Genomic DNA, 13,295 nt, shown 5'->3' on the forward strand with positions numbered 1-13,295 from the left:
AATGCCACAAAAATATTGCATCTGTTTCTTAATAATGATAAATGTAAGATATTAGCAAAGGGGGCTTTTTACATTGTGTGGTATAAAATCTATGTTTAAAATATATGAAAATCTAACACTGATATGCTAATTAAAAGCGCCCTATAATTGGTGCTAACATACTGGTCTTAATTTAGATTCTGCAAATCATGTATAGACTAAATAGGTTTTTAATAGGCAATGCAGATTCACTCTTGTACGTATTGTTTCCCAGTATGGACAAATTAAAAAACAAAACCCTTGATCAAGGAAAATGATGACTCTTGGTCATCATACTAATTCTGCTTGCCCCTTGAAATGACCCTTGGACCCCTAACCATGGTTAGAATCACTCTGTGTATTAGATTAGTGATTCAATTCCCAGCTGGTGATCCTATAGCATTGCTGGATCTTGGCTCTGTTTTTAAGTTCAATTTATCATAGTAGTTAAGTAACTCTGGAATTTTATTTTCTATTCATGATTCTTTTGACTTATATTTATAAGGCACATAGTTTGATATGTGGAGCAATCACCATGGAAACCAAAATAGTTTTTTTACACACCCCACTGATACTTACAACTTATGCATCGACCAAGAAATGGTTCTTGGCTTGGCAGGTTGAGTTTATAATATGTACGGTTTCCTGTGTACATAAACAATGCAAATTTTAATCAATTGGAAAGTCCTAGCAAATGAGCGAGAATGTCCCACAGTTTCATTTATTTAAGTTTTCATCATTTGAAGGGACAGTCCCTCTTTATCACCCGAATTCTTCTTCAAGTCACAATGTGTATTGAAAGAGCAGAAAACATTTTTGGATACCTAGCTACTTGGTTAGCTTTCAATAGCCCTCAATGTAACATAAAAAGTCTGGGTAAAGCCCTGTCCCCTAATCATACCTGTACACAGTAATAATTGTAAAGATAATTATTTTTAATTAAGAATATTAGTAGGTGTGTTATCACTAAAAGTTACCATTGAACATGCAGCTTTTATAAATGTCTTGCTTACCATATGTTGTGCCAGAATGATTAGCTAGAGCCACCGTGGAGATTTAGGAATAACTGTTTTTGTGTTATTAGGTTAAATAACTATGGAGGTGGATTAAAGATTAAGATATAAACACCCGATAATGTAACTCTACACTGCACAATGAATATTTCTTAGTGTTAATGTAACTTTGGCTTTCTGCCACCGTTCAAGCAAAAGTGCTGAATTTGTTGCTTTTTAAAAAAAATAAATGCAGCATTAGACACATAATTTCTATTACTATTTAATATCTAAATATTTACCATGTGATATACAAGCAGGCACTAATGGGTTGTTGCCATAGAAATTGGAAAAGGCTTCTTAAAAGTGTATGTTTTTTACTGATTAAAACTTCAGGAAAAGCTTAAAATAACAGATCTGCTAAGGTAGATTTAAATAACACAAATGAGACCTCAATTAGTAAATTGAACAGTACACTAGAAAGTAGCAATATAATGTTCCTGTTCATAGGAGCATCCCATTGGTTGCCATGGTGATAAGGCATTATTCATTATGATCATACTTGGAAACTTGTCGACTCCGGATACCCAGAGCCTACCCTGGCGGACCCCGCCAGGACTGGCCGCCGATGTCGCGTTTGTTCCCGGTGAAGTCAGAGGCGTTCCCGCTGCCATCAGAGGACATTTCTGCCGACGTCATTGGAAACTCCCCCTTTTAAAGGGGAAATGGGTGGGGAGTGGGGTGTGTCAGGAACCTTGCTTCCTCCACCCAGAGGATTCGGGTATTCACCAGGTATGATTATGATGCATGCTATTTCCCTTAGTACTGGTTAGTACCTTCCTCCATGTGAATCAGTCATCTGGTTATGCATCATGGTAATCATGGTTCATAACACCGAAGGACTAAAAGTTATCCATAAATTAGTTCTTAACCCCTAATCTGTTTTATCATCCATTTATTTCCATCCAAAAAGTAGAAGGATTTGCTCATATTCCTCTTGTGCCAATCGGCAATTTTCGACAGAGGAATTATGTATAAATTGCTGTTTACCAAATAAAATGAAGGCTGTCTTGTTAGGATCCAATTTGTATAATATGTCTATGCGATATTAATACTCAGGAGTATAAATATTCCATGTTAGAGCCATGAAAATATGCAACATGTTTTATTCATTCCATATTCTTTCAATCCATCTTCGGATGTTGAACGTACAGACTCCTAAATGCTGCATTGATGTATATATACACTGTATAGCTTATACAGGGATTTTGCTTTCTATACTTGTACATCTATGTATTCATAAATGAATGATATTCTTTAGTCCTTTGTAAAATCCCATATGGTTTGTTTCATGTATGTTTAGCTTAAGCACCAATCCATCAAACAGTTATGAATGTGAGTTGTGTGTAAAATTGATTCGGATGCAATATTTTATCACCATAGCAACCAAGGAAATATTTCTATTGATTGTAAAGCCCGATTTCCAAACTTTGAACCAAAATCACTTTTTTAAAATCTAATTCCCAGTGTTGCCGATATAATAAATAGATGATTAAAGTATATAAGATGGCACTGAGTGATGTTACATGTTTGTTTAACCTACAGGTCAGCTTGTCTGCTTTTAAATTACCTCCTGCAAAATGATGAGTTCAAACAAAGAGGAGGATCCGCTGGGAGCATTTCTCCAGTATATTGAAGATATGGGTCTGAAGGCCTACGATGGTTTGGTTATACAAAATGCTTCAGACATTGCTCGAGAAAATGACAGAATGAGGAATGAAACAAACCTGGCCTATTTGAAAGAAAAAAATGAAAAGCGTAGGAAACAAGAGGAGGTTATTAAACGGTAGGTATTACAGCTGCTCCATTATAGAACGGATAATACATCATGCTGTGGTAGGCATTGCTTTTTGTTTTCTTTTAATTTGGCTTAAAAACATGTGGTTCACAACGCGTCCTCGGGGACACGTAACGTTCCAAAGTGTGGTGGATTACTACCGAGAACACTTGGGAAATCTTTTATTTATCTTGGTATGGTAAGATCCATTTTTGTTCAGAATATTTTGTTATATATCCTCATATAATCGGAGACCTGTGAGGGCATCTCTCTGGACTTTGCATCTGTCAGGAACTGTATCCAATATATATATATATATGTGCCGTTGCTGTGGAGTAATAATACTATAGTACATAGCTTCTTGCCATCCAGAAACATCGATTCTATGGCATCATGGCATCATTTCCTTATAGGGCTCTATTCATTGAACAGCGAGCTGCAGACTATAATTGTGACCACATTATTCATGTATTGTAGCCACCTCTGCTCATCTTACGGAAGGAACTTTATAATACATTGTTAATTTGTTGACACAAGGTTTCTCATCACACCACAACTCGCTTGTTAGTAAATCAATCGTACCGTTTACTGCTGCTTTAGTGTCTGATATTGCACACAGTGCATTACTGCGTTTTAGTATCACTTCCTGTACAGTTATTTTTAGGATTATGAATCAATATTAAAAAAAAAAGCTTTGTGTACCTGCCTAGTAAGGGAAATGTAGTTGTGTATCTACGATGCTTTGTACAAATCTACACAACATGCACAATGACACCGGCTAAATTCCACGTATTATTGTGAAGTCTTGGGCGATGTCTAGTAAAGGTGTAGCTGTGAAAATATATGGAGTGGCAGTGCCTGTAAAATGAAACTGTGCTAGGCCTTTAAGTAACCCCTGGTTACCATGGTGACAGACAGCCATAAGGAGAGGAAGACAGTTCTAGACTGAACACGCTTGCTACTTCAGCAGAGCTGGCCAAGGTAATGCTGTAGAAGGCATTAATATGGCTTCCTGCCAAAAAGTCGCTTAGCGATGTCATATTTTATGGGCTTGATTGTATAGGAGGGGAAATGGATAGGAATTGGAAATATTCTGATAACCTGTTGTGTTCCAGTACATGGGCTGTCAAAAATTGTTCCCAAAATTAGATTTTTTTTCCTGTAGTAGTCATATAATATGAAATGTATGCATGACACACACTACTACTATGAGGGTTATATATAAAAAGTAATTATAGTAAAACTTAGATTTGTGGTACAATTACCATAGCAACCAACTATTACTACCATCAGCTGCACATTATATACTTACCGCCATTCATCTCCAGCTCTGACTCACCAAATGCGCCAGGGGGGCATGTAAAGCGATCCCATTTTTAGCACAAGCACTTTGCTGCCACTGATTGGTTACTTCAAACAGCCAATCAGTGGCAAAAATCGTTAAACGACTGAGGGGGAGAACTACTGCATTGCTGCAGATTCTACCACTTTTCATTTGAACTTGTTTTGTTTTGCATTCATGGCACACTAAATTATACTAAGAGAAATCTCCCCTAGGAATCCTCATTTTTTTAACCGCTGTGTTATTTCAGCCATATCCATAAAAAGAAAAAATATATCCCTGACCTACTTCATTTGACTTGATGTATATTTATTCTCTTTTAGCAACCCTGGGGAGATTTTTATTTTCTTTTATTCAGACAGAGACTTCAATGGTAAATCGTCAGTATGAATTTAAAAATTAATTTTAGTAACATTAATCTCTATTAATTCCAGGGAGCACTAACTATAGTACTTAAGCAAGTGAACATAAGCAAATATGTTGTAATAAATAAATATATCACTTTACAGAAAAGGTGCTAGTTAAATGAAACATATATATATATATATATATATATATATATATATATATATATATATATCTTTATATAATTATATATTTTGTATATTTTTTTATGTTTAGAGTCTCAAACCATAACATTGTGTTTTATACTGATAACAATTGGCAAACAGTTATCTGTATTTTTAGGATTTTCTTAATCCTCTGTGGTGTCTATTGGTTAATCTCCAAGTTTAGAAACTATACTTGAGTGGAAAGCATGGGCATGTTTGCCAAACTCTGGTTTTCAGGAGTTCTCCTTTGATTTGTTCGATGGCCACTGAAGTGTAAGCTGCCATACATGAGTTGGCACAAGTTTTGTGTTTTTTGTGCAGTTTACTGGAAAAAAATGCTTTTCACCAGAGTTTCACAACGTCGGTTTCCTCTGCAAGAAGGTCCAAGTTGGACCTTCAAAGAGGATAGTGAACAGCTCAACATGAAAACTTTTTATCTCCTTGTATCTCTGCCCTCAGAAAATACACCTCTCTGTCTGAGTTTCCATTTATTATGTGCCCTTATTGTTTTATGCTTTAAAACATACTATTTTACGGCACTGTTTTATTATTGATGGCTCTGCCAGTTACAAAGCATCAGTTTCTATGGAGAAAACTTAGGTGTATGGATTTTAGAAGTCTTAAATGACCAATTGACTTAATCAATGAAAAGTATAATAATGTAGCACATAATTGTGGTAATTGTATGAAACACCTGCAGAAATAATCATTAAGACACAATAAGCTCTTATAAGTATAAACTCATGATAAGTGCAAGTTTAAAAAGGCATTTACATGTCGTATATCTAATACGCAACCACAGGAACTTGTGCAGTCTTTTGAAAACTGAAAATGCAATTTCTTTTAATAATCTTTTTATCAGTAATAAAAAACTTTTAGGAAAAATATAACAAATTTTTTACTAAAGAAAGGCAGGAACCGCAAATAAAATAACATACGTTCAGTGTATGTAAAACAGTTCATATGCTGTATGTAATATATTCTGTAGGAGAATTTCTTTTATGTTTTAACAGGCCACATGGAAAAGCAGCTGGCTTTCATGGAGTGATTATTGAGCCATTGCATTGCATGAAAAACATATGAACATACTTGACTTTTTCTACTAAAGGACCAAAACCAGTGACATATCTTGACTGCTGATGTCATATTCCAACAGTGGGGTAAGGTCCCTACGGAGGTTGTGCCAGTTAGGCACTGTGCTCCACAGTGTATATGGGCTGGTTAAAAGGGAGATCTCTGATCTTCTCAAACAGCCCATGGAACATTTGGGGATGCAGATCACTCAATAGGACAATCTGTCCCTTGTTTTGACTGAGTGCGCATTTCATTTGCAAAGTGTTATCCATAGTAAGGGGTTGTGTTAGATTTGAACCACTATAAGCATACAGAATTCTTGGCTAGATCCTATTCAAGATTTTCTAGAATGAGCCAGAGTAGTTCTTATCCTGCACAGATGAGATCTAATGAGATTAAAACAATCTGTAGGCGAGACTCTCGAGATCAATACCTTTGTTTTGGGCCAAGAAAGAACAATTTTCATCTACTTAGCGTATGTGTGAACCCAGACAATTCTAGGTAAAATGTTTAATGTAAAATTATTTAGATGGGTCCCATACCAAATACAAGTGATCAAAATTATTACTATTAAATAAAGGTACACAAAACGTATGATCACTCATATGTTCAATGACAAGAATACATTATACTGTGTCTTGATCTTGCCATATCCTGAGATACCTTACATTGTTGGGGAACTAATCATCTAATCAGGCTGCATATATGTTAGCGCCACCTTTGTGTCTGGTATAGGGATAGATGTATTATCTCTCCATTACTTATCGGCTGTGGATGAAATAACACCAGGAGTTTTAGAAAACTATTGATGTGCTTTACATAACCAGAGATGTGATTGGAAATAAAACCTGCATTTCAATACTAGAATAATTGTCACTGCTGCTCTGGTGTGCGTTACAGAGTGCTAAGTGCTTAGGAAAAAATATACATTAAGACATTTAAATGCACGTAGGACCTATCAATTGCTCTGGTATATTAACAATAGGAAAAAATAATGACTTTATGTATTTTGGATTCCAGAACGGATACACATACAGTAAAGTAGAAAATATAAAAAAGGTGCCTTTTTTATTATTGAAATGTATATTACACATATTTTACAAGGACAGTCTCATGTATCATTGTGACTTGAAAATGTATTTTATAATCCATTGTTGGCACAGAGCTCTACCGCTGACATTTTGCATACCAGACAGATTCTAGAGAAAGGCAGTAACATGCTTTGTTATGTTTTTTGTGACATTACTTGAGATTGGGTAGAATGTATCCACATAGAGCATTTAGGTAGGTATGTTGCATATTTGCTGAGCTTGAGAGATCAAAAACCTTAGCCAAGCACTTCTTCAGATTACCTTCATTTTATCAATCTATCTTTCATATATTTTTTGTCTCTTCAATATTCTGTATGTTTGCCAGATTGCTTCCCCTCCCCCTAGACTACAAATGAGATGCCAAGTTGAAAGCCTTGTGCTAGCTCATTATTTGTAGTAAACATCCAGATGCTGTAGAGAGGTGGAGCCTTTCTGACAGTGCTGCATGACTGCTTGCAGGAAAAACAAGCAAGGCAGACAGCAAAGGTAGACTCCGAGCTCATGGCGTAATTTCACCGTGTGTCTAACTCATATTAGGCTAGCATAGTGGTGGTGACCTCATTACCTGAGGTTAAGGGGTATTATTTGTCCCAAGTGGTATCATTTAGTGATGTAGAGTCCTGAAATGAAAGAATGCCCTTGATGCTACTACAGGGAACTCGGCAAGTGAAAAGAGATATCTTAGTTTGCTAAGTATGAGGACATGGTACACATTAAGCTTTGGGTATACACAGAAATGATGTGTGTTTCTTGCTACAGAACCTCTCCATCTCCATTTTCTAGCCCCTTTCTCATCATGCCACTGTGGTTTGTAGTACAGCCTGACAGTTTTGTGTGACCTGTGTGACTTAGGTAAAGTGTGTCTATTTGTATGTACGTGTAAAGGGGCTGTGAATATGTATATGTAAAGGGTGTCTATCAGCAATTAAGCATTGGTAATAGTTGTCTTAAACGCAGAAACATAGATTGAGATGGAGCTAAGATCCACATAATAAAGCTAAAATTGAATAGTAAGGTTCTTCCTTCTTGCCATTTAGTTTTGGTATAGAAGATTTTGCATTCTCAAGAAAACAAGAATGCTGTAAATTCTTCCAGCCATGTATTTGCGGGTGAGATGGGATGCATATTAGTACTTGTGAGATGTCATGTTAAGTCTATCAATGAATTAAGAGTATGAGATTTAAGGCAACAGGAAATCTTGTGGCTGTCATGAGAAAATGCAACTTGAAATGGACAATGATATCTATGCAGAACACAGTGAACAGTAGTGCACATGAAAACTTGAGATGTAGTCACATAAGAGAACTTGACAGTAGAATGAAAGGGTATCCTAGATTGCTGTGAAGATGACCATAAGAAGTGCAAAGAGAAAGTAGAAGACTGCAATTATTGAGATGGGTGGGATAAGGGCACTAAATGATTAACCAGCGTGTTGGCTAAGCCCAAGAAGGAATTTATATGTAGGATTTGATTAAAAAGCAGATGGTGTTACCTAATACCACTACAAAGCAATGTGCAGTAATGTTTATTTCATTGTCATTGTCACACACAGAAGGCAAAAATCCTAGTATAAAATATCTTGACTCTGTTGATTATTAGATGATAGGAATATGCACTAGCTGTGGAACTCCAAGTAGACCCTCTGTTAAGAAGCACCGGAACCTTAAAACTCCCTTAATTTTCCATCCCTTATGTGATGTTCCAAAGCTGCGTAAGCCCTATACTTAAATTTGTCTTTCTGCCAAAATGGACATTATATGCTTGGCAAAATTGTGAATATTGGTTAAAATAAGTTTTAATAAGTCAGAAAGTGAGAAACAGAACAACCGAATAGTTGAGGAATCAATAGAGGATTGGAAGACTGCAGAATGTCATATGATCCTAGTGAGTTGTGATGAAGGAACTCTACACTGTGTAAATGGTACATTTTATTAAAAAACATAGTTTAAAAAAAAGAACTACATCTTTATTTATATTTTTTTATTTAGTGGGATATGTTTAATATAGCTGTGCAGTGTTAAAGAAAATTAGATTTGTTTCTAGCTGATATATAACTCAGATTTGAATAGGGGTAGGACAGGTCAGAATGTATTAGTTATCACACTGAGCTTTGTATTATCACAATACATATTTTGTGATCTGTTATGATTTCAAATAACCACCTGAAAGTTAGGATATGCTGGTAATGAGACGGTAAATTTGGTTTTGACACTTTTAATTATATAGTGATAAACGCTAAAGCTATAGACTTGGGGGAGTCTTCATACTGCATGAAGACTCCCCTAAGTCTATAGCTTTAGCGTTTAACACTATATAATTGAACTGAATTGAATAATGTGTTAATGCACAATTTTATGGAATACAGTATATACATTGAATACCAACTTTTTTTCCCCTTTATTCTGTGTTGGACCCTGATTGTTCATAGTTAGAACATACGTGAACTATGTTTTGTATCAGATACCTACCTCCATAATAGTTTTAAATGTTAATTTAAATGGATGTCCACCTAACAGAACTTTTCTACTGGTGAAAACGTTTGTGGCATCCCTTATCCTTCCTAACTTACGGTTGCTACTTAACACTCATCCAGAGGCTTAGAATTGGGGAGGGATGGGCACTGTGTCCACCAAAGGACATCTGTGTCTTTGAAAAGGTTTGTGCATATACTGGTATATATTAGACCAGTTAGGGAAATATATATTTAAATAATTGTGTTTTCTGCTCTTACAAAAGATGAAAAAAGGAAACTCATAAATTGTCTCAAGGGTTTACTCTTAATATATTTTGTGTAAAGGAGATAATCAAGTGTATAAATCACCAAATGAAATAATCAATAAATAGAGCACAGTAAATGTAATCCATTTAGTAAACAAAAATGGGTTTAATGCATTCAGCTAAAGCAAAATTCATAAAAAATGTCTAAATTCCTTAAATAATTAAATGACAGTCAAATCATAATCTATTTGTACATTCTTGTGATTCTTTGGATTCTTATCGGGACACTGCAGTATTTGATGAACTTTGTCTATTGATTATGATCTGACTTATTGATGAACTTTGCTTTCGTTGAATGAACTATACCCATTTTGTTTTATTGTATGGATTACATTTACTGTGCTCTATTTATTGATTGTTTCACCTTATTTATCTTGTGATTTGTAAAGTTGATTATTTATCTCCCATACACAAAATACATGAATTCTAAACAGGAGCATAACTAGAAACCACAGGGCCCTGGTGTGAAAATTGCCCCAGGGCCCTCACAACTTCACAAGCAACATGTCCCGTAGCAACATGCCCCAGTACGGCAGATTAATGCCATCTTAACCACAAAACAGCTTGTCTGTGTCATCTTTGCCCACACACAACATGTCTGTGCCATCTTTTGCCTTTTGTATCATTTTCTTCCCCAAACAGCTTGTCAGCTCCCCCAAATAGCTTGTCTTTGCCCTCTTTGCCACCAAACTGCATTCCTGTGCCATCTTTGCCACTGAAAAGCCTGTCTGTGCCATTTGTCTCCCCAGACTGCTTGTCAGTGCCCCCAAACACCTTATCCGTGCCACATTTGTCTCAAAACAGCTTATCAGTGTCCCAAACAGCTGGGCTGTACCATATTGTTCCCAAATAGTTTGTCAGTGCCCCCTAAAAAGCCTACCTATGTCATCTTTGCCACCGAACAGCCTGCCTGTGCAATCTTTGCCCCCCCAACACTTACACATTCATGCTCACACACCTATAAATGCCTACACAAGTAAATATACACTTTCATGCTCATATACACTTATGATTGTAAATCCTTAAGAGAAATTTAATTTTACCTTTTGGTAGTGAAGAGAACACAATTCTTGTACTGCTTGAGTGCTATGTGAATATATAATTTTGAATATCTTTATCTATTATCCACCACAAAATCTGTTGCTGCCTACCTGGGAACAAGGATCATATGCCATGTTTTTGGCCATTCAAAACGTGGGTCTGCCAATTTTTCATACATGCATCTCTAGCAAAATTGCCAATTCTTGGTTCCCTGTTGAATTACTTGTTGCCACTAATATTGATGATTATTAGAAAACATTACTGTGCTGTAATTTATGTCCGTAGCTAGGGAAGATAATTCACTTAGGGATTTATGAATCATTCATAGCATAAGTTATAATATAAATCAGAATCTTCATTAGTGTAAATACACAGGAGAACGAGTCCCTTTATGTGTATTCAATAGGTTAGCTATGCTATCCAGCCAGGGTCATTATTCAGTTACAAGCGGAGGACAACACTATTTGTTACTGATTAAAAAAAGGCATATCGCATATGGATGCTTGAAGACAATACATTCACAAAGGGTTTTTTTTTAGTACTACTGAACTACAGGTATGTTTACTAGGGAGCTGATATAATGAAAGTAGTCAGCACATCTGTGATTATAGTATGCATCCTTGAGAACATCCTTGTTTCCTCATTGCTATACCATCTTGTTGCCAGACATATGTTTGGTACACCCGGGTCAACAAGATAGCAACTCAGCAGAAAGATCCTTTCCATGAAAGATGTTTATTGATTTGCTGTGCTAAGGGAGGATTTGTCACACTGCGCATTCAGGAGGAAAACAACAACAGGGATCTCAACTCTCCATTGAAATTAATGTTTGAGTCCCCTTTAAGAGCAGCCACATGACTTTCTAATACTAATGGTTCACATTGTGACTACCCTACTCTTGGAACAGTGTTTTCTCCTGTCATCATCACACATTAAGTTGTCTAGTACTGGACACTTCTTGTGCAACAATATAAAACTTTAATTGGGGATGCCTGTGCTACTACTCCCTCATTAAAATAAATAAAGAGGTTAGCTCCAGGGCAAAGAACCCAACAGAATGCCACCCTGGACAGTCTTTTTGGCTATACTTGCTTTATCTGTTAAATAACCTTTATCAGAAAGTGCATTTATGGAAGTTACAGAAAATAAATTAATAAAAATCTGTACTTGGCAGTGTTTAACTAGGATTATAGCCTAATTTGCAAATTGCTGTGCTATCTAGATTATACAATATTCTGCTGATGTTTTTGACTGCAATTATGGCATCACAAGTGCTCTTTAAAAATGGCCTGTATGCCTTGTTCAGTAGATGTGGGAATTTTTCTTTATTGTCTTGAACAGGTAGATATTTACATATTAGTTATATATACCGGTATATGAAATATATTTGAGATAGATATTGTGGAGATTTTGGCTGAAGTTACCCTAATGGCACTAAATTTTCATATCAGAGTAAAAAAATATACAGAAAAGGGAGAGCACAACCTTAAAAGCATAAAAGGCATATGCATTCAGATTCCCATGTTGCTGCTAGAACAATAATGACCAAAGATAATAGTCAGCAAATACCATTCAAAAACCCACATCTAAGGCATAAATATTGTGAATTCTGTTGCACTATATGCCCATATAAGGCTTAGCCAGCCACCAAATAAGTATAGGAGTTAGAGGGGTTTTAGTTATATGGTTTGGGTGATTGTGATCTAGTCATTGCAAATAGATTCTACTAATAGAATTATATTTTTAAGTATTTAAATAGAACATTGTGTTGCATTCATACTCACCAAACATGATCCTAGATAAGTGGAACATCAGGATAGGAGTTTGGGTCCAAAGAGTGACAGTGTTTAGGTGAACTCACATTGAAACTTGCATGGCTAGATTGAGATGTCCAAATAGTACGTTTAGTTAAATTTTACATCCAAATATTTTGCAGTTGTACTACCACTAGTCTTTCCCTAATTAATTTTAATTCATCAGATAAGCTAATGCTTATGGGCTATCCTCTCTGGGACCATGGGTTTCATTACCTTCAACGCAACCAGAGGCAACTCTTGACAGTCAATAAAAGACAATAAAGAAATAAGCAAACTTTGTAACTCCAGCATAAATGCACCTGACACTCATCACCGATTCCTACATAGGAACCGGAAACATTGTGTTCAGTGAACAAACACTTCATACCTCGTATCTGTTTCAGGAAATATGAAACATATTCTAAAACCAGACTCTCCTTCCTGAATTTTGAGCTTCAGTAGGCTGTGACAAAAGGCTCAGGATACAAAGCTGCAACAAGTACATTGTCTGTGCTACTATTATTTTGATTGCTGTCCTCCAGAGAGCATCAATCACAAAGCGCAAAATGTTCATTAAGTAAGAAAGCACAGCTGTAGCACAACATGGTTTACCTAAAGTCCCAACCACCTGTCATGACAGACTCTATTATTCTGGCTTTCCAAAAACAGGCATTTCAACTCGTAGTCTCCTGTTTTTATATTGAAGAACAAGAGTTTACCGTACATATATCAATGCTCTCTACATCTTCTGCTTGTTATAATAGATTGGCAGGAT

The 13,295-nt window shown here is 36.0% G+C and overlaps 1 protein-coding gene across 1 annotated transcript in view; it reads left to right on the forward strand.

Annotated features, from left to right (window-relative positions):
• Positions 1-2,641: 2,641 nt before the first annotated feature.
• LOC149300282 (neuronal tyrosine-phosphorylated phosphoinositide-3-kinase adapter 2-like) overlaps positions 2,642-13,295 on the forward strand; it is a 71,048-nt gene continuing 60,394 nt past the window's right edge. Inside the window, exon 1 of the mRNA XM_089485457.1 lies at positions 2,642-2,856. Coding sequence (XP_089341583.1) covers positions 2,651-2,856 — 206 coding nt within the window. The 5' untranslated portion in view covers positions 2,642-2,650. The remainder of the gene's footprint in view (positions 2,857-13,295) is intronic.

The sequence above is a fragment of the Sceloporus occidentalis genome, unplaced genomic scaffold, assembly GCF_023333645.1.
Source record: "Sceloporus occidentalis isolate IW3139 unplaced genomic scaffold, rSceOcc1.0.p SCAF_25, whole genome shotgun sequence".
NCBI classification, from domain to species: Eukaryota; Metazoa; Chordata; class Lepidosauria; order Squamata; family Phrynosomatidae; genus Sceloporus; species Sceloporus occidentalis.